The following is a 27,263-nucleotide window of genomic DNA, read 5'->3' on the forward strand; positions in this document are numbered from 1 at the left end:
TATGATCTTTCTCACTATGATTCAGAAGTTTTCTTTTGTTTGGAAGCAAGTAATCTGTTCCTAGATGGGCCATTTCTTGGACTAGTCTTGCGTAATAATAGCAGATGTAATTTTCCCACTCAACTTATCTCAGCCTTGCCGTCATGTTTACTGTACACATAACGAATCTGAATAATACCACATAAAGGACTGACTTCTTGAGTAGCTCAATTACGGCAAGGTGGCGGAGACATGAGCCGCTCGAGCCACATACTTAGATAGTTACATGAAGACCTGATGTCTATTTGGCTTTCGTAACAGCAAATTTCGAGCCAGTAAAGCCCAAATACAGAATGATTGGACTCCCGAATAGCAGCAGTGGAAGCAGAAGGAAGAAGAAGGTGAGCGGGGCGGTAAGCCCAGTTGATATCGACGCTGAGTGGAAAAGACTGACGTGACAGTGAATGTATTTATTCCGGTATTCACCCATTTCTGAATCAGTCAGGATCTATACTGCAATCCATGTGCGTCATGTCGCTGTTCAAGTGGCATTGAGATTCGACCTGAGGACATCATTCCATATCTGCGTCCCATTGCGTTGTTCTGAAATCTGGTATCAAGTGGAATTGACTAACGCAGATTTAGAGTGGGAAAAGAAATGTGAGTCATGTGCAATGGCACATGCCTATTCTGAGCCCCCTGCTAACTCTAGCCTTCTAAGATTTCTACCTTTAGAGGCAGCTCGCTCAGTGTCGCGCCGTAGAGTGCTAATACTGTAACGCTCAGTCTCCCAAAATTGCTAGTAAAGGTTTCCTGTATCGGTGTACTTATCACATCTTATTGCAGCAAAAATAAGGTGCTATGTAAGGGAGGAAACGGTAACATTCCATTCCAACAGCACGTTAATAATGCGGCCATGTTTTTTCGTGCTTTTTCGTAAAATTTTTACATATATGTGTTGAGATATATCCGCCAGCTACTATGCTAACCAATTTTGCTAACTTCACCAGGTCCTGTAATGGTAAATCTAAAGCTGAAGAGCGATTTGAAACTTGAATGCAGAAAAAAAGGCTATGCAGCGTTGGCTCCTGCGGATCACGTTCGTCGAATAACGAAGATGGAACCCTTCAATGCACGCAGGACGTCATGGATGTGGAGCAGTCAGTGAAGCCACCAGATAGGTGTGCAAAGACGGCCAAGAAGCCGCGGACGCCACCTGGCCAGCTAGAGAAGCGATTCTTACAAAAGCCCACCCAAAGAAAGTCACGCAAGAATGTGACGAGGCTAGCGACCTGACAGCTATCCCTAGCATTGCTGACGGTTCAGGGAGAGACCCAGTCATCTATCTACATTTCAAACGCTGTGATATAGTGGATTTTCCGGAATAACTCCAGGACAGAGAAAGATTATTGAATTGGTCCTGAGTGCCGAAATCTCCATTGAGTCACATGAGCTATACAATGGCAGCGCAGGAAGATCAAGGGCTATCAAAATCCACCCTCCACTTTGACACCCTCTTGGAACTACCCACAGCCTGTTGCTAGTGCATTTGTCACGAGGTGTGAGTGCTCTCAATATCAATTGAATTATCGCCAGCACAGAGATGATGTAATGTTCACAGCCCTCTGCGGGGTAACTCTTTCAGCTGGACTTTGCTGCTGTTTGCTCACGAAGTTCATTAGAGACAACGCAGACTTTACTGACCCTCAGTCCCAAACAACATCTCAAGCATACCTGAAGTAGATCAATAATTGTCTCGTTTCTCCGGATATTAACTACCAAGTAGGCTCTCGTTTTACTCACAATAAATGGATGGATATGCGCTACTTGTTACAGATGCTGCTTGACCTCCGGATATTAACTACCAAGTAGGCTCTCGTTTTACTCACAATAAATGGATGGATATGCGCTACTTGTTACAGATGCTGCTTGACCTCAAGAACTGCCGCCACCTCAAGTTTGATTTAATCATCGTCTTATGAATATCTGGTATAATGCCGGTCTTCTCTTCAATATCTCGGGGAACACCAACCCCAGATCAGACTGTGGAAACGCAGCAGGCTGGGTCAAAGGACAGAGACTTTGCGGCAGCATTGTTCGAGAACGCAAACGTTTCTTCCATCTTCACCCTTGCCGTGCAGTTCGACATTCCATCATGCGACTTGCCGATGCTGCAAGGACTCCCAAATGCTTCAATGGCCGTTGAGAGGACACTGAAAACAACGTACAGCCTTGGAAGAGGTGCATCATGCAGTGTTATTTTTCATGAGACGGGCAGCGACGAAGAAGGGATCTGTCCGCCAGGTTGGCAGCCTGTTTCCTTCCGCATATTGCCTGCTTTTTTTATGTATTTATTTTTTATATTTTTTTATTCTATGCTAACGTCGACATGAAGGGAGTCTTGTGGCTCTGAAAAAGTACCATAGCCTGCCTGAGGGGGTTCCCGAGGCTGCGGAATCAGCTAGAAAGATTCAAGGGCTACTATGGCAAGAGCTTCGAGCGTTTTGCCACCCGCTCCTGCGGAACCATGAGAACATTTGCAAACTCCTGTTTCTCGGATGGGAAAGTACACAACTGCTTCCATCTTTGGCTTTGGAGCTTGCTGTATACGGTGAGTAGCCGCATTGTCAGAGTGAAGCAACAGAAGCTCAACTGACATGCTGCTGAGCCAGGAAATCTGGATGACTGCTTACAGGATCTGCGGTCATTCAGCTCGGATCTGACCAAGGCCAATATCAGCTTCGACATTATCGCCGGTGTAGCGGCGGTGCATGGTCTCGGTCTCGTCCATGGAGACATCAAACCCGCCAACATTATCGTCAACCATCATCCTTCTCGCCGCCTTGTAGCGAAGATCTCGGACTTGAACGGTGTCGCCCCCTGAGTATCATACGATTCAAACAAATATCATATGAGGACTGCGATGTGGCAGAGCCCAGAAATCGAGCTAGATTTGCCAAATGTCAACCCCCAGCTTGCTGATGTCTACTCGCTTGCCATGGTCCTGGCTACACTTTGGACGAGGACAGGACATATTTCATACGGCGGGTGCTTTATTGACTCTGATATCGACTTCCAATTAACAGCGAGTGACCGACAACAGCTCATCAGATTACAAAAGATGATGCCGGACGACAACGAGGACAGCATGATAAATTTGGCGTTACGGTCGACTTCAACAATTAACCAGGCCCAATTCCCGGTGCAGGACATCATTCGGGCTGGTTTGTCGACATATCCCGCCTTGCGACTCTCGCTTGACAATATAATAAAATCTCATCTTTCCTTATTTGCTCAAGCCCAAGCAAGGACCACAGGGTGCGTCTTTACGACTCCAGCTTGTCCTTACGTGATGTGCAAGCTGATACGTGCGTATTATAGCCTCCCAGATCCTCAAATCATCCAGCTTTCTGCTGCTGATGCCCAGCCGACAGCTGTAGTGATGGTTCGTCTTAGTATCATAAAGCTTACATCCCTTCACATGAGTTATAAAACGGATCAGGACCGTGGGCTGATCAACAGCATGTGATGCAGGCATTTCACCCAAACTACCTCGCCCGTAGTCGCGATTTCAAAGAAAAGATGTTTGAAGCCGTCCTTCAATTTGGTCAAAGCATACAAAAGACTCTCGACATACCCTCCACGGCGTATGAAGATCTTCCTGTCGCCTGCAAGAGCTCTGACGAGGAAGTTTGGGCTGCCTTGAGGCATCGAAACACCGAAATCCAAGCGCAGCTCTTGCTTATAAAGTCCATGCCTGCATTTGTGAAATATGCTCTGAATATATCCATATCTAAGCTTCTTGGATCTGGCACCTCTGTGGATGAGTATGAAGCTATGCGCTGGTTATCTTTGGCTGCTCTTGGCGGCGAAGGGTTATCGATACTCTGCTTTGTGCCACTGGAAGAATCTACAAGTCCTCTAGCGAGGCTGAGTGAGCCACTGCCGAGGAAGCTGTGGTGTGTATCGGGTGCTATCGCTGGGCACTCGGCTGCCACAGAGTGTCTGAAGCAACTGGATCTAGACCTGTGTCGGGCCACCCTTAACGCTATCCGCCGGCGATATGGTGGCTGGAGTACGCCAAGAAGAATGCGATTAGACCCTGCGTACGTGCTTGCACTGGGCTTGGCTGTGAAAACAGATGCAGCAGTGGCCACCCGCCGAGTGACAGCTCGCCATCGCGATGATGATGTTGGCGAGACTGCACTACACGTGTTTGCGGCGATGGCAGAACTGGACCTTCTTGAAAGGCTGGTTGTGGATGAGAAGGTCGATATCAATGTGACGAATGATCGCAACGAGACACCAATATTTTATGCAACCCAAGCTGGACGAGACGACATAGCGAGGTTCCTGTGTAACCAGCGGGCATCCCTTACGAAGGTCAGCGTTAACGGCCGTTCGCTGATGCATTGTCTGGTCATGATGGAAGACGGGAAGGCCGCAAGCCTTGCTCAAGTTTACTTTGCTCATGGCGCCAGCCTCAGTGTTGTGGCTCCAATGGAAACCCCGGAAGAGCGATCTGACACGACGGCCATCGCCGCAGGCACTCCGTTGTTTTGGGCAGCACTGAAGTCCCGACCATTGCTCTTCGCCGCAATCCTGAAGTTACATTCCTGCCCTGGCTATCAAATCAGTCGCGAGGAATACTACCAGCTGCTTCAGGTTCTCAGCATCCTTAATCAGGCCAAGATGCTCAATCTGGCTATCGAGATGCAGAATGCAGTCGTTGACGTAGAACAGAGCCTATACAACGAGACGAACATCAAAGAGGTTCGGCTTCGATTCCAGAGACTCAACTTGGACGTTCCGCACACACTCCCACCAAGGAAAGAACAAGACTCGGCAGAGTTTGGTGTTGCAGAGTGGTCGAGACTTCTACGCGGAGCTATGGACACATCGCCTACAACGGTTTTTCATCGCCGACTGATACATGGCGCAAATTTCCGGAAAGCTAAAGAGATGATTTTGAAGACTTTACTGGGAATGGGAGCCGATCCAACATCCCTAGAAGATCTGGGCGATAAGGAATCATGCGCCTTCACGTCCGCCATCTACACCGGTGACACGGTTGCATTCAATCAGTTCCTTCAGCATATGTCGTCAAGTGATCTTGATGTCCTTGGGGTGCTGCAGGACACGGATCGATATGGAGGCTATAACGCTCTGCAACGGGCGATTTACTCTGACGCCCGTGACATCTTCCTCCTACTTGTCGATGGATATCCAGCTCTGATGGACAGCATTGGAGAACACGGACGACGACCTCTTCATTCAGCGGCCGTAAAACCATGGCCTGGGTATGCTGCCGCGCTGCTTTCTCGCGGGGCTAACCTGTACGACCGAGCTAAGGACCGCTCGACACCTTTCATCTGGGCGGTACTGAGGAACACAAATTTAGAGGTTGCAAAGAGGCTAGCAGAGAACGCCAACATAGACAAGCTGCTCGGACCCGACGACGAATCAGGCTTTACAGCATTTGGAAAAGTGCTCAGTGCTCTGACGGCGTGGAGAATGGACATCGGCATTAGTCGACTGAGGTTTCTTGTTGACAACTACGGCGAGCCATCCTTCTTTGCTAATGTGCCCAGGAAAGTCACGGTGTTTCGAACCTTGTTGTCAATAATGGTTCCGCCAACAGCCTTGAACGAACTTGCGCTCAGGAAGGCAATACTAAAGTACTTGCTGACTGTGTTCCCCAACAAAGTCAACTTCATTGATAGCATGGGCTTTACACCTCTCCACTGGGCGGTCTCTTATGGAGACAGAGAGGCAGTCCAGATTTTTCTTGAGCAAGAAGGAGTGGACCCAGACCTGGAGAGCACTGGAGGAGACGATGGAGCTCAACTGAAAGGATATAAGGCACTTGATCTTGCTGTTCAACGCCAGCGCCAGCCGACACCGCCCTGGGTCGCCCGCGGAGGTCGCAGAGAGGTTGAACTTTGGAGAGCGCGTACAAAGGACATAGTCCAGCTGCTCATTCAAAGCAAGAAGGGGGAGCCGGGCGCATACTCTGCATTCTGGGGCCTCCAAACCGCTGCCACGTCCGGGCAAGCTGAGAGGGTTCACATCGCAAAAGGTAAGACTCTCCTGAATGGTACGCAAGGAGTAGGTTCATGTGGCCTGAAACTAACAGAGCTCATTCAAATTAAGCTCCAGAAATGGGGATAGCGAGTGGCAGCAACCCACTTAGCCCGCTTCGAAGAATTCCGTGGGAATTAGATGAGCCCTCTCCCTTCGAACAAACGGATGGCCGGGATACACGCACAGAAATCATCGATCAAGATGGTCTTACAAAATTTGCAGGATCCCGTGGCATATGGGCCATGGAAAGCCTTCTTGGCGCCATCAGCCCTCGGGTTCTCTCGCGAAACTTGGTCCCTGAACGTCCCATGCCTCCTCCTGATTTCACTTCTACCCTTCGCACACATTTTCTCGAAATCCGAGAACTAAGATCAATGGCTGAGTTGACGACAATCAACAAGGCTCTGCCAGCGGACTGGGAAGCTCGGCGGGCGGACCAAGGCATCGTGTACTTTCTCGACCACAAAAACCAAACCACAACTTGGACGTCGCCGCTGCATGGCTGACGTTGGGTATCTTTGGACGCCCTAGTTGAGATTGAAAACGTCGTTTTCCTTGCTAAACATAGACTGAGAGTATCATGACTGCCTCTGCGGCGTAGGCCTCTTACGCGTTGCAGGACGCAAGTGGTCTAAGCACCTTGTCGAAGAAGGCATCGTTGAGCATCTTGGCTTCCCATTCGGAATCCCCCGATCCCACCCCAAGGGCCTCTGTTCCCTTCAGACACGTCTTGATCACATCAACAAAGATGGACCCCACCATAGCCTTCAGCCTATCTCCTCCCTCGCCATCCAAGTCATTACATAAAGCCTTCGAAATTTCGCGCAACTTCATCTTCCTAAACCTCTCCTCAAACGCCGGCCGCCAGTACGCCACCTCCAGCAGCACAATACCTAGACTATACACCTCCTTAATCTTGGTCCACCCATGTCCTACCTCTGGATGGTAATATACATCCAGCTCCGCTGCCCCTCCCGGCCGCCCCTCCAACGACTCATCCCCTGCCGGCCGACTATACTGGAAACCGACCAGGTACGGCACCCCAACGCCACTGCCGTCCCGAACATTCTCTCCGTCCGCAGCAGGCCCAAGCAAAACATTATCTCCCCTCAACCCCTTATGCACCCACCCTGCCGCATGCAGCAGCCCTACTGCGCTGGCTAAGCGGTACGCCAGCCGAAATCGCTCCCCGAGCGCAGGCCGCGTCTTGTGCTGCGCCGCGGTCCGGATCGTATCCAAGAGCGATCGTGGCACGGATACGGAGCCAGCCGGTAGGCGGTACACGATGCCTAGGCGCTGTGCGGCGCCCTTGTTGCTCTCAGAATAGGCTTCGTCGTCGAGAAGGGCGAGGCAGGGGAGGGAGGCGAAGGCGGAGGCGGTGGGTGAGGTGGCAGAGAGCAGGCCGGCGAGGGCGCGGATGCGCAGCATGATAGCAGCGCAGGCGGGCGAGGAGGAAGAGACGGTCTTGTACTCGATGAGGACTCTGGTGGCTGGTAAGAGCGAGGGCTCGGGCTCGGGCTCGAGGTAGCGGCCAAGATGCCGCCCAGTGGTGTCGGCGGGGTCGGCATTGACCTCGAGGGGCGGTGGGACATGGGACGAGGAGGCAGAGGTGATGGTGATGAGCTTTACTTTCTCAGCGGCCTGGGAGAGGTCCATGGCTTGGATGGCGCGGACCTGGGCCAGCAACTTCACCAAGGAGGATGGGGTGTTGAGGGCCTGCGGAGCAGACGTGAGCGCAAGCTGGTCCGACACCCCGGCGGTGATTCGTGCGACCATATTCTCTACGTCCAGGTCCTCAGGCTTGTTTTTGTCCCAAAACTCGGCCCATTGTGTAAAGACATATGTCGCGATCTGTTTCTCGTCCACCTCTTTGGGTCTGACCCTTTCGCAGAAAGCGTCAAGGCCGTGCAGAATGGAGTCGATGATGTGCTTTGCATCCAGGCCGCTCAGCTTGGCCACGTCCCAGAGATTTTGGTTGAGTGTGGCAAGATCTGACAGCAGTCTTGTGAACTGCTCTCTGTGCTTCAAGGTCCACTTTAGCCGCTTCCAGAAGTTGGCCGGCTTCTGGACTTTCTGATCTGTAATAGACCCAATCCACACACTGCCTTTGCTAAAGTCGACGGCTGCTGGCCCTTGGGCAGCGGGGACTGAGCGCTGAAGGTCATACGTGCCAAGGAACGTGTCGCCGGCCGTCTCCTGCTTCCGCCATATCTCAGCCAGGATGCGTCCAATCGTGACCTGCGTCTCATAAGGCATGTCAAGGATCTGGCAGTTGCTGGGATCATTGATCTTGAAATGCTCGCCCCACAACTTGAATTTGAAGGTCTCTACCTGGTACTGAAGAGCCGTATAGTGCAAGCCAGTATCTGACGCGAAGACCTCAGTCAGTGTGTTAAAGCCGTCCACAGCTCCCTGAAAGGCAAGAAGAAGACCTGCAGCCCCGAGCGTCGTGCTAACTATAAACGAGGCCGGGTCTGCCATTGTTGATGACATCTGGTGTAGGAAATCGTCTGTTTGGTATTCGAGGGTAGACTTGGGCAGCAATGATACGGCACAAAACAGAGCGATTAATCGCTGGCGATTCGCTATCAGATCAAGAATGATTCTTGAAGAAGAAGAGGAGGAGGAGGAAATTATCTGTGCGGGTGCTCTGTTGATTTCGACAGCATGCAGTGCTCTCTCAACACCATTCGACTCTGGAGACGCTGGCGTCAACTGGTTCGAATGCGGCTGAGGCGCCTAAATGCTGACGCCTCGGTAGCGCTCTTTCTGCAGGCCTGGTCACAGACACGAAGATGCGAATCCCGAAGCCAAGCCAAATAAGTTGTAAAATGTTGTTCTTGTCTAATGACAGGAGTTATCAAAATTCCTCTTTAGTAAGAAAGCTACTTGGGGCCATATGCGACTCCACATAGCCGATGCTAGTGACTTCGACCTCCTCCAGTGTGTGGCATTTAACATCAGAATGTTAGGCTATAGATACTATTTTCGCATCGAAGACTGCACATTATAGTTTGATCCGATCAACAGGTTTCTATAGTTTTTCAGTCTCTCAATATGGTTCAAAGGGAAAACAGATATCCCATTGGTGCCTCGATACTCTGGCAATAGTTACAATTCACTTTACCCCAAACTATGATCTTTGCTACAACCTGATTGAGTTTATTCCTTAATTTTAACAAAATAAACAACTTTCGCAAGCAATTATCCTAGAAGAGAAGCACAAGTGTCCACAATCCATCTTACAAGCACCGATGCTCAAATTATTCTCATAGAGGCCTTAGGCTGAGGTTAGCAGGCGAGCTTCTGCTGATACAACTTTTCCGAATCAAGAAAAGCTACGTACGTTTGCTAGATACAATGCATATTATAGATGTAGTAATTAATGAATCTTGTTGGAAAGCTTTTTGTGGAGGAGAGTTGTTTAGAGAGGCGCGAGGTGTTGCGAGGCAGGAATTCAGGGCGCTGAAAGTCCAGGCTCTCAGCCCCCGACATCGACACAGACGTTTCAGGACTTTGATCGCATTCCTAGTCTATTCAGTGTAATGGTAACTTACTTGGTCATCCCGACTTCTCTCTAGACTTGCCCTCTCTTCTCATCTTCGACATTGTCGGCCTTGGTGGGCTTGGTTCTGGGACCTGGTCCTGTTAGTCCCCCTCTCTTTCGTTCGCCCATTCTCTTGCGCCTCTCTCCATCTACCTCTGGGCCCCTTTCGCGTCACCATTGCCTCGTTTAACGCCTGCGCCTGTCCAAGTCTTTCACCTTAGCCTTTTTTCAAAGGCTATAGCGACTTGCTAGATTTCTGTTAAAGAATAGTTCTCATCATAAACTTCTGAACATGAATGTCAGAATAGCTGCTGGTCCGTTACCACGACGCTGACAAAATGCGATTCCACTCGTTCAAATAGCCAGCGACTCACTGTGCCCAATTTTTGCTTAATTACTGCAAGAATCAGCTTTATACAACCAGAGACTGATTAGCTATCAAACTGTGTAAATAGCACTGCAGTGATTAGTAGATACCTCAGTAGACGAAGAATTTATGCGAACAAGAGCAGTGCCAAGTATAAGTCTCGTATAGGAAACAAAGTCTGAGTTGCGATGGGACTATACGCTAGAAGTGAAACTATTGCATCGTGTAAATGCAATACTTGGGTTAATGACTGAAGAGCTTAATTCGGTGGGATCAAACTTGAGGTTATATCCAGCTCTTTAGTCCTAGACCTCAAGACTCGACACTTGACTTCTAATGATGAATTCTGTCATTGAGTTTGCATAGATGATGACGCAGTGTTCTTGGATTGTTTAAACTTCGAGTATGCTAAAGCTTTTCCCACAACAAAATCGTTAATACAAGCAGTTTGCAAGTCAATGCAGAATACTAAGGCTTTGCGGTTTAAGATGTGATCCTTACATGTTGTTCCGAGATGTACACTTCATCAGAAACATTACGTGGCTATGCTCAATCTACTGCTCGGACCCTCGGAGAAGAAAGAGAGAAAGAAAACAATTTGTCACTTTGTTTATAACAACTTATCTAGTGACAGAAGTCAATGTTGGAAACATTATTCACGAAGTGACAGAGATCTAGGGTCGCTGTAGTACTGGCGAAAAGGAAAGAAGGTATTGACTTTAAGTAAATACTATATCCATATGAAGCTATTACATTATCCTAACGCAAGTATTCGATTGCGCATCACGGGAAGGAAAGTAACATTGAATCGAAAAGCTGCAAAAGCATCTCAATTGCATTATTCTCAACAGCAAGCGGCTTGCATTACCATTTTGAACAGCACCGCCTGATATCTGCATCATTGAGTCGTTCTCGCGAATACAAAGTGTACCGATTAGATCGCAGCTGAGTATATCAGTTGTTGTCCAAAAAAAGACTTTTCCAATACCCACCTTCAATTTATATTGGTCCCCAAACTTAGCATTGCACAATCGTCTGAGTTCCTGTTCATCGACCCGAGAGCCCGCAATCACATTCTGTCTCGGTAAGCCTTCATTCCCTAGTATGGCTATTGATGATTTGGTGGAATGCGAATGGTCCGTAGACCTGCGACGTAAGCCAGGGAAAGGAAATATTGGCAGATGCTTTTGGAATAAGGAATTTACAGAAGCCATTGTGACGTTGCTTTCTGTATGTATTCTCTGTACAGGTTGCAAGACCAAATATGCTGCAGTAATATGATTTGAATTTGATTCCTTACAGTGCGATGTACGAAACCTACTGAAGCGTCTCCTTTTTTTCTTTTTCTGATGAGGCTTTGCGTCATTTTTATTACGTCCGCTGTAGTTCGTACTGTGGTGTGCTCAAAAGTGCCCAGGTGCGGCTCGGGCGAGAGCCTGCTTCCAGACTGCATATGGGCTTCCCCAAGGAGGAAGCTCAGCCGTCATCGTTCATCCCAGATGCCACTATTGGATTTTACCGGTCAATAATGCTGATAAACTAGCACCCTCTTGATGGTCAAACATCAGCGTGCTGACCATCCATTGAGTACTTCGCCCACAACCCTCAATTTACTTGCAACCTTCTGTTGATGATGGTGTGCACGTTGAGAGATTTTGGGCAGCTCTCGTGCAAACCTCGACAATGTGTCAGCACTAGCTCAGCCCTGAGGATGGAGTGAAATACGACCCCGCAATGAAAAGCCCGTGGGCTGGACTTCCCCAAGGACACACCTCCCACCTGTAGCGTCTCCATGCATACTTAAGTACCAGATGTTTAACACAGCATTCTGCAGCTACGCAGATGACCTACTTTTTCCCCCCTCCTGATTGGGCTCTACTCATCAATACGTCAACCATCCAAGGACTCTGGCAACATTAGCCTTTTTCCTGCACCTGCCGATATGAAGAACGGTTACCATTCGGAAATCGGATAACATGGCCGAAGGTTTTGGCTCTGACCAGAGCCTGCTGAAGCTGCGTTGGGATCTTAGGGACAGGCTTATGCGAGAATTGAGACCGGATCTCGATAAACAACGTCAACGGTTCATACCTCGAGACGCTTTGTTTCGCATCATTGAGCGCCGAAATGTTCTGAAGATCTTGAAAGCGAGTTCGAGTCAGACAGATGACAACGCCACAAACGAAGAAATTGCGCAACGTCTCTGTCCGAAGTGGGGAAATTGTTTGTGCAAGCGGCACAATTGTACCGGATGGAGGATGTTGTTCTCAACACTACTTCTCGTCGGCAGAGAAAATGTGTTCCTGGGACCTGCCTTACATCCGGTGTGTGACAGCACCTGGTATGCCCAACGCAATCTCGCCCAAGGCAGTTCGACAGTCCTTGGTCTCACGGAAGCTGAAGCCAGATTATTCGATTTCTGGCAGTGGATAGTCTTCACGCCCTTCATAGAGAGGCTGAGTGCAGATGTCCCAAAGTTCCACGATGAGGTCTCTCTTCCTTGGTGCGAGCTTACTAGTACGCACGACATAGCCGAAAGCACCGACGATGATATCGAAGGGCAGGTCACTGTGGTGCAAAAAGCGCGCATCTACACCAATAACCACAATTTGGTAAGTATTGTTGAGTTTTGAAATACAAAAGCTCCGAAGCAGTTGTTGATAATTACGAATCTTAGACAGAGAAAGACGATGATTATGTCGTTGTAAAACTTTTCAACGACTTAAGCATATCAGAAGCAAGAAAAGAGATGTTCGAACGAGAAGTCCAGGCAAATCGGAACACACCCCAGCACGACAGAATTGTGCCACTCTTAGCAGCTTTCGAACATTGCCAAATACCCTATCTCTTGTTTCCATGGGCACAAGAAGGCAATCTCCAAGAGCTATGGAAGAAATACGAACTCGGGGGTGTCCAGCCTTCTTCACGACCTCCTGAATATGACTGGTACTCGGACAACTGGCTCTTTGACGAGTGTTTCCAAGTCGCCGAGGCTCTTGCAACCTTTCAAGGGTTCAGAGACGGTGGACGGAGCGGGTCTGCACCTCAGATTCACATGGATATCAAACCTGAGAACATTCTGTGCTTCGAATCCGTTGCTGACGGGAAGAAGCACTTCATTCTGAAACTTTCAGACCTCGGAGAAGCTCGTCAAGCCGGAACTGGCGAGAGCATTGACTCAGGATTTATTCCACATGTCAAGACCCAAAGACCACCAGAAAGCGAGGCAATTTCGTTCAAATACGACGTATGGTGTCTGGGCTGCGTCTTCCTCGAATTTGTTACTTGGGCGCTTTGTGGTTGGCATGGCTGCATTGACTTCCGAGAAGAACGGTTTAAAGAACAAGACGCGCCAGAAACCACCGATTTATCCACCGGTAGCAGATTTGAGGACGACATATTCTTCAAGAAAGTCAAAGGAAAACGGAAACTAGTCCCCGTTGTAGACTACCAGACCATTAAGACATTTACAGCTGGTCGGTCAAGTACCCGACGTTCATTTCAAATTGTCTCACGCGTTGAGATCATCATTCAAATCAAAGACAGTGTTATTACGGTACGTGCGAATTTCCTGCCCTATTCCACCCACAGAGACTTATGAAGCTGACATCATAACAAGCATGTGAGAGACTTGAAAAATAAACGAGGCTGTAGTAGTAGACTCCAGAGATTTCTAGAATTTATCACACAACGTATGCTGGCGGTCGACGTCGAAACAAGGGCGGATATTCGAGAAGTAGCCACCTTTCTCAGGGGTCCGTAACCAGTTCTTGAAACTTTCCAGCAAGTTTGGGATCATTTAGAGCAAGATCCATGCTTTTGGGGTTTCTGTGTTCTAGAAAAAAGGTTTGGATGGATAAATCATTGAGCCAGGCCAAGGGCGTTGCATGTAGACATTGCGCTATTCTTCCGGATCAACCCTTCAATTCTATAAATACAGCAGCATTGCCATCATCTGGACAGCACTAGCTTGATCTTAATGAGCAACGCCCTGTTCAGCCGATACAATCTTTATATCCGCTGGTTCCGCTGGTTCCGCTGGTTTTGCTAGTTTTGAGCGATTTTTTTCCCTGCGGGCTTTCCTCAATTTCTTTATGATACTATCCTTTTCGGCCTGTTCAGTTCAGCTGCTAATTAGCATAAGCAGACTCGATTTGCATTCAGGGCTCTTGGAACTGACCGGCTTAAGCTTTCGTGGAAGTTTCAAAAGAAATTTCTCTCCTTCTCGCTATATCCTAGCTAGTTAGCTTAAGAGTACCATTGCCTCATCGTATATGGAGTGCTCTTGCCCTGAACTTGATATCAGTGCTCTGGAACTTCAATCCTAGCAATGCATCCTTCAAAACCTCTGGCATATCATATCGAGTGTTGATAATATCGGTCGGATCGAATTTCGAGTCTGTATCTCCAGCCATATTGCGTGCTGTCCATCCAAACAACTTTTTGAACAGGTTTAAAGACATAGTTTTCGGGATTGAAGCTCGCGGGCTCACTGGACAGGTGTAAAGCAAATATTTATAAGAATTTTACACCATGAGTCACATACCGTTGGGTACAATGCTACAGCCTTGTATGATAAAAAAAAGAATAGGAATATAGAGGGAGCCCTGATTTCACACTTGATGTCGGCAAGGCAATCAATGCGGCGCGACAGGCTATTCAAGGTAGATCGTTCGCCTGGTTTTATGATAAGAAACCCTGCCATTGGCGGCGACCCAGACCGGTCTGTGAGCAAAGGAAGCCCGCTGGAGACTTGTTGTTTTGTATACTTGTGCGGCCCATGCGAACCATTGCTGTCCCGCCACGCGCCCCGGGAACACGAGGTACGAAAGGTGGGCGGTGAGCAGTAAAAGCCTCATTCGGGCTGCTGATACTTCGCCTCTGCATCGCATCGGGCAAACTCGATTGCCTGCATGAGACTGCAGCTTACTTGGAGGTGGCATGTGTCGTGGGATTGGTTGTAGATATCCTGCGCGGGTGCATTTTCCGTCAGGTGTTCTCGTACATTAGTGCTGAGCATTCGTGCCCAAACGTGGAGGAATCCTGGGTCGTGCGACACACTTTCATACTCAGCCTCCGGTTGGGGGTTTTCTTACCCCGCTTATGTGGCCAAGACAGTCCTCTGTGGTTAAATGAAGTAGGTTGGAAATCTCCTCTGACACGCCCTGATGCTTTGTTCTAAGTTGCCCGAGGACATGGAGTAGTACAATCGTCCTTCAGAGCCACCAAGACTCTCGGTGACTTGACATGTTCACTCTTCGCCATATTCTCTTGATATAACGAACCAACCTCGCTTGCATGCTCTGGTCTCAGGTTGTCTTCTAGGACCAAACATCAAATTCGAGTCGCAAGTCAATATGGACTGGTTGTCTCGCAGTAATCAGTTCGAAACAGGAGACAAGACAGACATTGGCTTTCATCCTGAGCAACCCTGCAGGATTCGCATTATCGAAATTCAGGAAGACAATGATGCAAGCCATCCTAGCCTCTGGGAAGCAGTTAATGACTGAAGAAAGACACTGATTTTCATCATCTTACAAAGGGCAATGTGGACATCAATCCAAGTACTATTGAGTCTCAAGACGGTTACGTTGCATGGGCACAACAAGTATGGCTTAATACGATTCCACTTATATTAGATGTCATCGAGTCATAGCAATGCGAATTCTGACGGAGCAAAATCAGATCGGCCCATCACTGCGTATGGAACATCGTCCCACATTTTGCCTGGTTATGCATCAACGTCTGAGAGGGCCACATGACACACTGAAGGCCACCGCTCTTCCGTACGATGACCAGACATTTACGAAAGTCTGCACAGAATTGTGTCAACACAGATCGCTAGCTGGTGTCATAGCCAGAGATTCGACTGCAGTCTTGAATATCAGACACGTGAATTGGGATTTTGGGGCTTCTAGTTGCCCCTCAGTAGGTATGAGCCCTGCTCGCTGGCAGCAAGCTGTTTGCTATCCTTCTGAGCTACTCCTGGCGGATGAGACGGCATCTGGTATTGATCAGACCTCCAGTGTACCACTGCAAGTCGGATACTGAGTCTCTTCCCAGAGACGAAGATATTGTGCTGTCGGCTACCTGCTTTACTAACAAGCCCGTGATACTTGCAGTAGCATATGGCTGCACAGATGATGTCCTTGAGGATATAGAAGCTTGGCTCGAGCGAATCAAGACCTCAGTATTCCATCGGCTCGTACTTCCTATGCTGTTTGCCGAGCTAGAGCGCAAGCGACTCCTGGATGCCATGGAATATAAGTCGACAGACCTTGATCAGAAGATCCTCGACTTGAAAAATCAACTCAAGAACGAAAGAACCGTTTCCCGCTCTCTTCTCGCAAGGAATAACGAGAAAAGGACAGAAATCAAATTAACAGAAAGGGATGCCGAAGCTGTCGAACTATGGCGGTCAATAAGTCAGCTGAAGAATGGGATCCAGACCCTGCTTGCTCTTCTTGAATCGATGAACAGCCACCTGAAAGATTCATCCAAGATGCGATCGAATAATGACCCACATGGCGCTGAAGTATACCCTCACGAAAAGGAGAGTGAGATGCATATTGAGTCAAGATTAGATGAGATGATAGCTGAGATTAACAGCAAGTTGCGACATTGCCAGGGCCTTCTGGACGGCATGGCTCTCGCTATGCAAATGGTTTGTAACCCTGTTTCAACTTGATACCCTTTTCATGTTCAACTGTACTGACCAGAAGGGAAATGCAGGAAAGAGATTACTACACAAGGCAGGATTCAAGAGCGAGTTACAGTCTCGCACGAGCCTCAAGCAGAGATGGCAGCACAATGAAAATTATTTCTAGGCTGGGCATGTATTTCCTGCCTCCAACGTTCCTCGCTGTGAGTGTCCTACTTCATATTGTACAGAATAAACCAAAAGGAACTGTAGACTGATTATGCGTAAAAGGGGCTGTTCTCCATGAGCTTTTTCAATTGGATACCTTCGAATAGTCAGATCATCGTTTCACCCTGGATAGCTCTGTATGCAGGACTTGCTGCGCTCTTCACCATTTTCACCTGGGTATATTCTAAGCGGATGGATATAGTAGCGGAGATAGAGAACGAAAAGACGTTGAGAGATGTGGATAGCGATGGGGGTGAGATTGTTTGAAAGTTTGTCTGGAGTACCCTGCACACTGCAGCACGTTAGCAGGGAAACAAATCCTCGAGCTCCATCACAACGCGGGCCAGGCAGACTCTCTCATCTATTTGCATGTGATGCGGCAACATTTGTTGATAGTGAAGGGCAATGAATGCAATCCCAGCCATCCTTCAAATCATGATATATCAACCAAAAAGGCTTGCCTGTGACAGACTTGGCCTCCACATTTTACCCAGATACGAGAAGCCTGAAACGGATTGTGAATCAAATGTTACCACCAAAAACCCCTGTCGCCCGAAAGCGAAAACCCCGTCGACAACGGCCCGGGACCCACGCCGAGGACGTCGCCGCGGCCCATCAAGATAGCGTCAAGTTGTTGTCTCCTGAACGTTGGACTTTGTAACTCACAATTGACGGGAACACGTTAGTGTGTGAAAGAATTTCGCGACACAGATAGTCATTGTCTGTCGTCGCATATGCCGATCGGGACTTGTGGCGTAAGCACTGGAGGCAGCCAAATTCCTGCGGGGGGATTGCTGTAGATCGTGATTGATTATTGAAAAAGGGGACCTGGCACCAGCGCTGGGGTTATTTCCGAGGCAGGTAATTTAGAAATCTCACGAGAGAGAGGGACCCATACTTTGCAACTCCACTCTGCATTTCAACCTCAATCAAGCAAGGGGGCCGGTAAAAGTGACCCAATAGCTGCTCCTTATGGTCAGCAGAAACCCTCTGTGGGCTCACTTAATTATGATGAGCCCCGCCAGACACTGGTTCGACCGGACATTTATGCAACCCCCCCCCCCTTTTTAGCACTCTAATCATAGGGTGGCGATATATGTCCTTTAGATTCTTATAGTGCAAAAAAACCATAATAATACATCGAACCGGATTTCTTTGCACATTAGCAATCACATCTCTCTTTCACAAATACGAATTAAAGAAAAAAGGAAGCATTACCAAGCCAAAACCCGCCACGCCTCCCCCACACACGCCCAACGCCACCTATACTCACGCTGGGACCAATCCAAAATCCATCAGCCACAACATATTAATAATAACAATAACCACATAACAAACCGTTTCCCACGGGGCGCAAACATACACATTAATAATAAAAAAATGGAGCCCCTCATCGAAGAAACCTCCTCTCAGACATCCGACATGTCATCCGAGCCCAGCAGCCCCATGGTCGAGGACCTGCAGTGCCCAATGTACTGGCCGGTCGGCTTCAAGAACACCTTCAAGCTCGTGCAGCGCATCATCACGGGCGAGGTGCAGAACGACGAGATGGCCGCCCGCAGCCTGCACTCGCTGGTGCGCAAGCAGCTGAGCAACGCCGCCCGGGAGAACTACCGCGAGACGGCCGCCCTGCTGTGGCCCGAGACGGGCGAGCAGGCCAACTTTGAGCTGCTGGTCGAGACCGTCCTGCTGCGCCAGCTCGCCGAGGGCGCGGCAGACGACACCGTCGCGCGGGAGGAGCTGGCCGTGCTGGTGGAGAACTGGGCCGCGCTGCCTGGCATCCAGGAGGAGACGGAGAGGTTCCTGAGGTACCTGCGGCCCAGGATATGGAAGGATATCCTGTGAGGAGGACGTCTCGTGGCAGCTCTGGAGAGAGAGAGCCTCTGCCTGTAGCATTTCTGGTGTAGCTCGGTATGTGGCATCACACAGCGTTGGCCTACCTCGTTCCAAGGAAATGGCCTGAGCGCTGACGATCTTGTGCTAACACGGTGGTGGTTTTCAGTGGTCTCGTTGAGCGATCAAGCGGTGATTTTTTTCCCATTCTCTCAAGAGCATTGGTCTCATGTACATATATTCAGAGGCTCCCTTTTCTTCTTCTTTAGCCGTCTCGGTTCAGAACGCGTCATACGCGACCACGGTCGACATGTTGGCGGGGTTCTGCGGCGATGAGTGGCGCTGGGATTGTTGGTTAAATCTGTAGTTATAGCTAGAGCGCCGGCTGTTTCTCTTTTTTTTTTTTTTTTTTTTTTGTCCTTTTTTGTTTTGTTGCAAAGGCGTGGCATCCCATTCGATGCAGGGGGAGGGGACGGGAAGGGCGCGGTTCGATACCCACGAGAGTCTTGCGTGCTCGTTTTCATTTCAAGCGCAGATCGAGGACATGTGGAGCAAAACGAAACAAAAGCACAAGACAACCTTGATCTATTCAAATTTGATTCTATTATTTCGAATGGCAATACCGCTTGGTGCACCTCTGCACTTCCACAATTCCACCTCTTGATGCCCGAGTCTCGACAGCTTTGGGTTCTTCTCACTCACCCTCAGTCTGTGAATCTCCCTCCTTCTCTTGCTCCTTCTTTTCCCGCTCTGCGGTGGTCTGCTTTTCCCACATGGCATGGTAGCTACCTCTCTTGGCGAGAAGCTCCGAGTGCGTACCGCGCTCAACAATCTTACCCTTGTGCAGCACCACAATCTGGTCAGAATTCGTGATGGTGGACAGTCGGTGTCTGTGCGCGACAAGCAATATAATTAGCCAGAACACTGGGTGAAACAGTAGACAAGGGGGGGGGGGGGTGGTTGGTTGAGTTAGTAGCAAGGATTGGACTTACGCAATGGTGACCGTGGTTCGGCCCGAGGTCACTCGCTCTAGTGCATCCTGGATCTGCTTCTCGGTGTGAGAGTCAAGCGAGGCGGTGGCTTCGTCGAGAAGTAGGATGCGCGAGTCTTTAAGGATGGCCCGAGCGATGGCAATCTATTGAAATTGTATATTATGTCAGCACACAAAAGTCCAATTGGCTGACTGGGAGGCTTTTTGAGAATCCGTCAGGCGCACGACTTTCCTTCCTTTCTATTTTTGTCACTTTTTCCTGAGAGAGTTTGGAAAGGAGTAGAAGAGAGGGAGAAAAGGGGGGAGGGTCTGTGAAGTTGGAACGTACCCGCTGGCGCTCACCACCAGACAGCTTCAGTCCGCGTTCTCCAACCTTTGTCTCATATCCATCTGGGAAGGACAGGATCCGATCATGAATATTCGCAGCTCTGCACGCTTCATAGACGTCGGCTGCAGAGGCGTTGGGATTGGCATACAACAAATTGTACATGATCGTGGCGTTGAAGAGGACCGTGTCCTGAGGCACAACACCGATGCTCCTGCGCAGGCTGTCGAGCTTGAGATCTCTCAGGTCGTGGCCATCGATTGTGATCGAGCCTTCACTGACGTCGTAGAATCGGAAGAGGAGCTTTAGACATGTGGACTTGCCGCCGCCACTTTCGCCGACGATGGACGTTTTGGTGCCTGGCGGGACCTTGAAACTGATGCCATCGATGGCCGGATCTTTGACCTTGCCTTGATACGAGAAGCGCACATTCTTGAACTCAATCTCGCCCCTTGGATTTGGGAGCTTAACGGCGTCCGGCTTCTCCACGATCCCGGATGTCTCTTTGAACTGTGATTTTGTGTTACAAGAACGAATCAGTCACTTGGTCTTCCAATAAGCACTTTGCCGGCCACAACTCACCAGGTCGAGCATGCGCTCCGCCTCAATCAGGTTGTTTTGGAGCATCGTGTAGTACGTCCCAAAGAAGTTCAGAGGCCCTTGAAGCTGCGTGAAATACACAATGAGGCTGACGAATTCAGCAACGGTTTGTTGGCCAATCGAGATTTTGTACGCAGACACAGCAACCAGTAGCGCCGTTCCAAGAGAGAAGATGGAGCTCTGCGTTAGATTGAGGGCGTTCAGAGACCACATCACGAGCCGCTCCGCCTTCTGGTAGGCGACGACTTGGCCCTGGAAGCGTGCCGTCTCAGGCACAACAGCACAGTTGTGCTGCACCGTCTCATACGCCATGATCGCATCCGTCTTGACGGCATCCATCTCTCGGCTCTTCATCGCCATATCTCTTCGCTGCCTGCCGCGCCACTTGGCCATGTAGATGGTCAAAAAGATGTAGGACCACATGATGAAGAAGACGATGATGGTGTAGAAAGCATCGTACTTGACAAAGAAGAGCACGCCGGCCACGAAGATGTCGAAGATCATGGGGAACACCTGAAAAACAAAGTTTTCCAGGAATGTGTTCATTGCGGCGCCACGACTTAGCGCGCTGGTCACCTCGCCAGTCTTCTTGCTCAGATGGAAATCCAAGGATAGACCAAGAACGTGCTCGAAGGCCGCGCAGGACAGTCGTCGGAAGAGGGACTGTGACACCGGAATCCAGAGGACAGATCGCGCAGCACCAAGAGCACCCGAGTTGCCCTGCAGAGCTCTGTAGATGACATAGAGGATGATTTCCTTGTATGGTATACGGCCGTATCCCAGAGATTCAACAAGCACGCCCAGTTGCAGTGGAACCATGAAGTTAACTATGCGCTGGCCGATCAGGAGGATCACGCAGAGAAGCACTACGGCCTGGTAAAGGTGTGAATCCTTGGGCCTGATGAAACAGCGATTTATCAGTAAGCTGCTGAAATGCTTCATGTTGGAATCAACGCTCACCATAGGTACGGGAACAAGACTCGGAACCCGGCAAAGTAGTCGAACCAGCCTTTGTTCATATCTCCAGGCTTGGCTGCTGGTGGCGTTGGGGCATGTGTATGCGCACCGTCATACCCGCCTGCAGGCCCTTGTCCGTTTTCGAGCAGGCCCTGACGCTCATCTGCAGTGGACTGGGACGCGACTGATTTCACAGCATAATATCTGCGGACGAGCGAGAGTGTCATGACAAGCAGTAAGAGAATCCGGGCGATCCCCACGCCGAACAACTCATCCAGCAGATGTGAAGGTACATGGATCGAATGCTGCTCCGTCCTGAACACGGCTGCAATGACTGCCTCGAGGATGATGCCGGTGATCCATGAGTGGCAGTTTGACGCGGTGGGCGACCACGGCCCGTCGGGATTGGGAAGCAGTCCAGCTAGGAAATACAGCAGAACGCTAACATGAGCAGCCTAGAATTCTGGTTAACTTGAAATTCTCGGCCATGACAGCAGCAACCAATTAAGAAGGCAAGATTACCAGATACGCGCTGAATGGGAAGCCGGCTCCCTGCTGGGGGTCATCTTGTCCGGCTGCAGCGTCTCGAACCACAAGAACGATGCTTGGAAGCTACACGAACAGATTATCAGGTAAGCATGGTCTAGTTCAGTCGAGGATCCAATACATACGTATAGTAGGCAAAGAAAGGCCTGCAGGACCCAAATCAGTCTGTCGTAGAAGCGGCGGATGCCCTCGGCATCCTTTTCTTCACTCGAAGAGCCAGAAGTGCTCTTTCCCACACGCTTGCGGTAGTAGTAAATGGACTGCGATGTAAACAATGTTACAAAAAGGCCACAGGGGTAAAGATAGAAGGCAGCTTCCAGGCCCCTTTGAACTCCGGCCATAGCTACGCGGTGCGCAATCTCGGGACTTGGATTACAAGTAGGTGGGATGTTGTTTCATGCTCAAGCTCTGACGTTAGCTGGCCGAGACCCCCGAATCGCAAGTCAGTCAGCAGGATCAGGGTTAGGCTTCAGGGTTATGACCCTAACCCTTAGCCCTGTCCCTGAATGTCTGACAGGGACAGCTAGGATAGGGTAAGTACTTAGCAGGGCTAGGGTGTTAGTTGGGAAAAAAGAAACAGGAGTAAATACAGTATATTGGAGAAGGAAAGGGAAGAAATGGTTGGGGCGGAAGAAAGAAGAAGAAAAAAAGACGTTACCTCACCATACAATACGGAAATCTCATGATCAGATCACACCGCAAAATTGTACCGATTCAGTCTTGTTTCTTCCTACTCGTGGGCACATGTACTACATGTCTCCTTGTCAATTTCCATGTCGTGCAAGGTCAGGATTAATTATCGCCTCGAGATGAATTTTCATGCTTCTCAGCTTGTTATATATTTCGTCCGGGTGACAACGTTGATTCCTAGTTGAGCTGATATTGAATGTCATCATAGTTCTTTTGCCACGTCTGATATGCATTCTAGCCCTCTTACAAATGACTAAAGTTGCCTGTCAGACCGTTTCCGTACTTATAACAGCGTGTCCGAGCTGTTGGTAATATTAGATTCTCCATGGCTTCCTTACTTTGCATGTTTCTCTCGAAAACAAGCCCAGACTGCCACTACTACTGCGACCAGGGCAAAGACTGCGCTAGGCACACCCACACCTAGGCCAATCTTATCTGATGTTGAAAGACCAGACTGCGAGCTGCCTGACTTGCTTGTGGATGTAGGCGATGTGGTGGCTGACACTCCTGCCGAGGAACTGTCAGGCTGCTCTGTCCCTGATGATCCAGTAACAGTCGAGGACCGCGTAGGATGTACAGATGAGGATGTACCTTGAGATGTCCATGTAACTTCACCTTCTAGAAATATTTCAGTGAGCTCAACGAAAGACATCCTCAAGACGAGAACTAAACATGATTTGTTATTTGGAACTCATACCTCCCGAGGATGCCCCCGAAGTGCTTGTAGCAAGTCCGCTCGTTGTCCTTGAAGCGCCGTACGTGGCTGCCGTTGAATCACATCCATACGATGTAAGTGTTGAGCCTAGAACAGGTACCTTGCTATTTTCGGCATAGTACGTCACGCAGAATGGTGTGTCGCCTATGCTATCCGTGTGATTTGATCGTCAGCGATGCCTTGTTGATTGATTTATCACGGCGGCAAGCAAGTGGGCCTGACCATTGCTGAACACCTAAGATACTGTGCTCTGTATTCACACCTGTGCAGATGATGGATTCTGTAATTTGCGCTTCATCATGGCAGGTTTGAGGAATCCATTCGCTGCTAGAGTCTCCGCAACCCCACCATGGGCTCTCGCCAAAGTCGCATGTTAAGGACCCGGGGCAGGAGAGCGGCGAGTCTGTGCCCAGAGATTTGACTGTTAGCTCAGAAAGACTTGGTTCTCAAGAATAGACAGATGATTTGCGAGTTTTATGAACGTACTTGTGTCACCCCCAATATATGCGCAGATCTCGCCATCACCTTGGTCTCTCGACGGGAACCTCGGAGCAGTGGTTATGAGAGGTGGCGGTGACCGGCGCTCTGCAATAACCAGCGTAGTCGAGAGACAAGCGTTGAGAGAGAAAAGAAGTTTGAAAGATTGAGAATACATAGGTTCTTGACATGAGAAAATGAACAGCTCGAGACGCTGCTAAGACATGAAGGGATTCGCGACCCTTTAAAGCTCGAGTGGCGTTCACTAGTCCGACGGCTGAAAAGAGAGGCTGTGGCGTTGAATAAGGTTTAATGCTCAGCTTTGCGGCGCTTAACCTATATCTGTATCATTCATGCGCGATTGTCGATAGGTGCTTGCAGTTTTCCTGTAATTTGCGGTACCAAAAATCCTTTTGCAAGCTACAGTCATACCAAATTGACCTTCTTTGTAGGGAGACAACGTTATACTCAATATTTATGTCTGCAGAACAGCTACTCAAAATCACGTGAAATCTCAATTGTTTCCCCTCCAAATTTGATAAAGCAAAAAATCTCAGGAAACAGTGATGTAGAATTGGTTCAAGTGCAAGATGCTCAGATCAGAATCAATAACAAAGAGCTGATCTAAGAATGCTTAAGGCCCACCATTCCCTTCGCAGTAAGCTCTATGGAATGGTGTATCCCTTTCAGCTATTTTCCGTTGTTTCCTGAGGACTTTCCTCCTGTGTGGCCCGATTTGACACTCTGGGCCTTCGAGCCAGGCAGAGTTTTTGTACTGGCATTGGCCGAGGCATTGAAGCTCTTCATCGAGTACTCATCATCCTTCTTGCCGCCGCCTTTGCCACCGCTCTTGCCGCCGCTAGCCTTGCTGTTGGGCTGACCGGAGTTGCTTGGCGACATTTCGACGTGGTGCGTTGATGTGATGAACCTGTGAGGTAGAATTGTGTTGCGAAATGTTAAGTGATAGACGTGATGCGGATTATTTGTGCGAGGATCTTCTTCGGTTGCTTTCGTCTGAGGTAGTTGAGTTGACGATACGTTTCCTGTATGGAGAAGTTTGTCTTGATCGTCCAATTTTGTTTTGATGTTTGCTTGCCCTGGTTCAGTTGCTATACTCAGTCCTAACAAGTTTGTTGGTTTTATAGTAGTTTCTTGAGTTGATTCTGCTGGTAGATTTGCATTTAGTGACACATCGAGGTTAATTACTCAGAGAGTTCTCATGCCAAGTGAAGTATCTAGTTGACTGAACGTCATGACCATCAGCGTAGTCATTATCAGCCCTCTCAGTAAGCTAATGTCTTTCACGGCTATCGATGATGAACCAGAGAGAGACCGCTTTGTCACGAACACAACTCCTGCTTCACATATGTGTATCTATTTTGGAAACCCCATTGAATTCTCTGGAGATCCATATTCAGAATTGAAATGTCAGGAGTTGACAGTGCATGTCAATATAGTAACACGTCCTGCCCGGTGGCACACATGCGCCTGTATTCATTCTCTGCGTGAAGTGTGCCTCCAAGGCGGAGTGATGATTCACAACATATTAAGATGAAGGAATTGTCACAAAGGAAAACAAAAAGCACAGTCACAGTCTCTTGTAGCACAGAACCCTACGTAGTCATAAATATTGAAGAGAAATAGCTATTAAATAAAGTTAGTCTATTGAATTTGAACTCGTATCCATATGCTTGAGTCTGGTTCTTCTCCTTCAATGTTTCAAATCTGCTTTTCAGTATCATTGGCCCCCATTTTTCCTGGTCAGGTTCAGGATATTGGTGATCTGCTATCCGAGACTGTAACCTGTCAGCAATAATGTGCCTTCAGCAGCTTTACAACATCCCTTTCAGCCTCTCAAATTCCCTTAAGTGAGCACTGCTTGGTAAGCGGAGGGTCGTGGAACTTTGGTATTTTCTGTGATACCTCCTTATTCGAGTACCTTGTCATATCCAGGTAGCACCAAGCCTATCTTGCACGTGCGCATAGCATCAAACATCGCTTTCGGAGACACAGGCCCCTTGGCTACTTATCACCCCATCGCGGAAACTGAGCTGTGGGCTTTCTGTTTTATCGGTTCCTAGCTGGCCATGAATTAGTACCTTTTTGAAGGGTTGTCATGGTGACAGTGCATGTGTTCGCAGGCGATTTCTCTAAGTTGATGACTTTGAACTATGTTCTTGCGGCCCATGAACCCTTCCCGAACGCTTAAGTAGACAACATTTCTTCAGGGTTTGCGGAGTTGTTGAATATGCAGCCAAAATAACCTCCAAATGCTGGATTGTCACTTCCAAATTCCTCACGACGTTCATACAGTGCCTCCATCATATAATGACAAGTTCAATCCTTGGCGCCTGTCTGGTGTTCTAATCATCTCATCTCTACCAAGCGTCACCCTGCTCAGCGAAGTCACTTCGAATATTTAGTGGTCAGGAAATTTCAGTCTGACACGATCCAAGGTCAAATTTATTTTGGCATTGTGACTAAATACAGTGATTCTCGTAACAGGGTTCGATTGCTGACCAAATCGTCAGCCTCAAAAGGATGTACCTACTCAAAGTGTATGACAGACAATTCCTCACAAGACTAATCACGTGATGAGTGAAGCTATCGATATGTTGTCAATATTCGACAGGCTCGACTTTGTTCTCTTGGTTTCAAACTGGAATTTAGGCAAATGCGACATGTAGATAGGCAACAAGGGAACAACAGTATTCATGGCTGATGGAGGGGCATTATGACAGCATTCACGCATGCATGAAATTATCACCAGCGACACCTCCACCCTCCACCTTCTGAGTCCCTCACGTACAGTAACGAATGTGACTTTCTTCGTATCGCGAGCGCCCTTCGGTCTAACGGAAGTACTTAGGTAGGCGAATGTTCTCATTCACGTTTCTTGATGCATTCGATCTACCCACGGATCTTTTCCCTTGTAGTCGTGCCTGCGTTACCTGAAAGGCCTTGAGGCATGCTCAGTGGTTGGCAGGCTTTCCATGCCTGCATATCAAGCGCTGACACGACACGTAGTGGCTGCATACCCACACCACATCCCCGTAGCCGGATCAGCAGCAACTGCCGAATTCCGTTCGTCAAAGATGGGCGGCGGGTGTGGCTGCGTCTTGTGGAACACGACCAAACCTCATCCTTTCCGCATGGACAGATTCCACATAATCACAACACGTATCTGGGCGGGCCCCGGGCCTCGCACAAGTGTGTTCCGGCCGAGTCTCTCTTTGTATCTTCTCTCTCTCTCTCTCTCTATGCGTGGAGACAATTCTCAGCTT

At 48.9% G+C, this 27,263-nt stretch overlaps 6 protein-coding genes across 6 annotated transcripts; 4 read left to right on the forward strand and 2 right to left on the reverse strand.

Moving 5' to 3' along the window:
* Positions 1 to 1,973: 1,973 nt before the first annotated feature.
* M406DRAFT_330291 (uncharacterized protein) lies at positions 1,974 to 2,863 on the forward strand (the record flags this gene model as incomplete). The annotated part of the gene is made up of 3 exons (XM_040920501.1): positions 1,974 to 2,203; positions 2,428 to 2,590; positions 2,675 to 2,863. The coding sequence occupies 3 exons, from the start codon at positions 1,974 to 1,976 to the stop codon at positions 2,861 to 2,863; spliced, it is 582 nt and encodes a 193-aa protein (XP_040777439.1).
* Positions 2,864 to 6,669: 3,806 nt separating this feature from the next.
* Positions 6,670 to 8,544, reverse strand: M406DRAFT_68812 (uncharacterized protein; the record flags this gene model as incomplete). Its single annotated transcript, XM_040925203.1, has 2 exons — positions 6,670 to 8,132; positions 8,166 to 8,544. The coding sequence occupies 2 exons, from the start codon at positions 8,542 to 8,544 to the stop codon at positions 6,670 to 6,672; spliced, it is 1,842 nt and encodes a 613-aa protein (XP_040777440.1).
* A 3,409-nt stretch (positions 8,545 to 11,953) lies between these two features.
* M406DRAFT_330293 (kinase-like protein) lies at positions 11,954 to 13,592 on the forward strand (the record flags this gene model as incomplete). Its single annotated transcript, XM_040920502.1, has 4 exons — positions 11,954 to 12,189; positions 12,268 to 12,589; positions 12,655 to 13,533; positions 13,569 to 13,592. 4 exons carry the CDS (start codon positions 11,954 to 11,956, stop codon positions 13,590 to 13,592), a joined length of 1,461 nt encoding a protein of 486 aa, XP_040777441.1.
* Positions 13,593 to 15,152: 1,560 nt separating this feature from the next.
* On the forward strand, positions 15,153 to 17,294 carry M406DRAFT_356355 (uncharacterized protein). Its single transcript, XM_040923424.1, has 6 exons — positions 15,153 to 15,448; positions 15,520 to 15,585; positions 15,663 to 15,909; positions 16,004 to 16,641; positions 16,710 to 16,841; positions 16,909 to 17,294. The coding sequence occupies exons 1-6, from the start codon at positions 15,335 to 15,337 to the stop codon at positions 17,110 to 17,112; spliced, it is 1,401 nt and encodes a 466-aa protein (XP_040777442.1). The 5' UTR covers positions 15,153 to 15,334; the 3' UTR covers positions 17,113 to 17,294.
* Positions 17,295 to 18,225: 931 nt separating this feature from the next.
* M406DRAFT_68813 (uncharacterized protein) lies at positions 18,226 to 18,690 on the forward strand (the record flags this gene model as incomplete). The annotated part of the gene is made up of 1 exon (XM_040925204.1): positions 18,226 to 18,690. One exon carries the CDS (start codon positions 18,226 to 18,228, stop codon positions 18,688 to 18,690), a length of 465 nt encoding a protein of 154 aa, XP_040777443.1.
* A 550-nt stretch (positions 18,691 to 19,240) lies between these two features.
* M406DRAFT_277382 (uncharacterized protein) lies at positions 19,241 to 22,438 on the reverse strand (the record flags this gene model as incomplete). Its single annotated transcript, XM_040918313.1, has 7 exons — positions 19,241 to 19,568; positions 19,671 to 19,813; positions 19,998 to 20,504; positions 20,577 to 21,492; positions 21,555 to 22,006; positions 22,074 to 22,163; positions 22,223 to 22,438. 7 exons carry the CDS (start codon positions 22,436 to 22,438, stop codon positions 19,373 to 19,375), a joined length of 2,520 nt encoding a protein of 839 aa, XP_040777444.1. The 3' UTR covers positions 19,241 to 19,372.
* Between the last annotated feature and the right edge of the window lie 4,825 nt (positions 22,439 to 27,263).

This window comes from Cryphonectria parasitica (genome assembly GCF_011745365.1).
Source record: "Cryphonectria parasitica EP155 unplaced genomic scaffold M406scaffold_4, whole genome shotgun sequence".
Taxonomy (NCBI): Eukaryota; Fungi; Ascomycota; class Sordariomycetes; order Diaporthales; family Cryphonectriaceae; genus Cryphonectria; species Cryphonectria parasitica.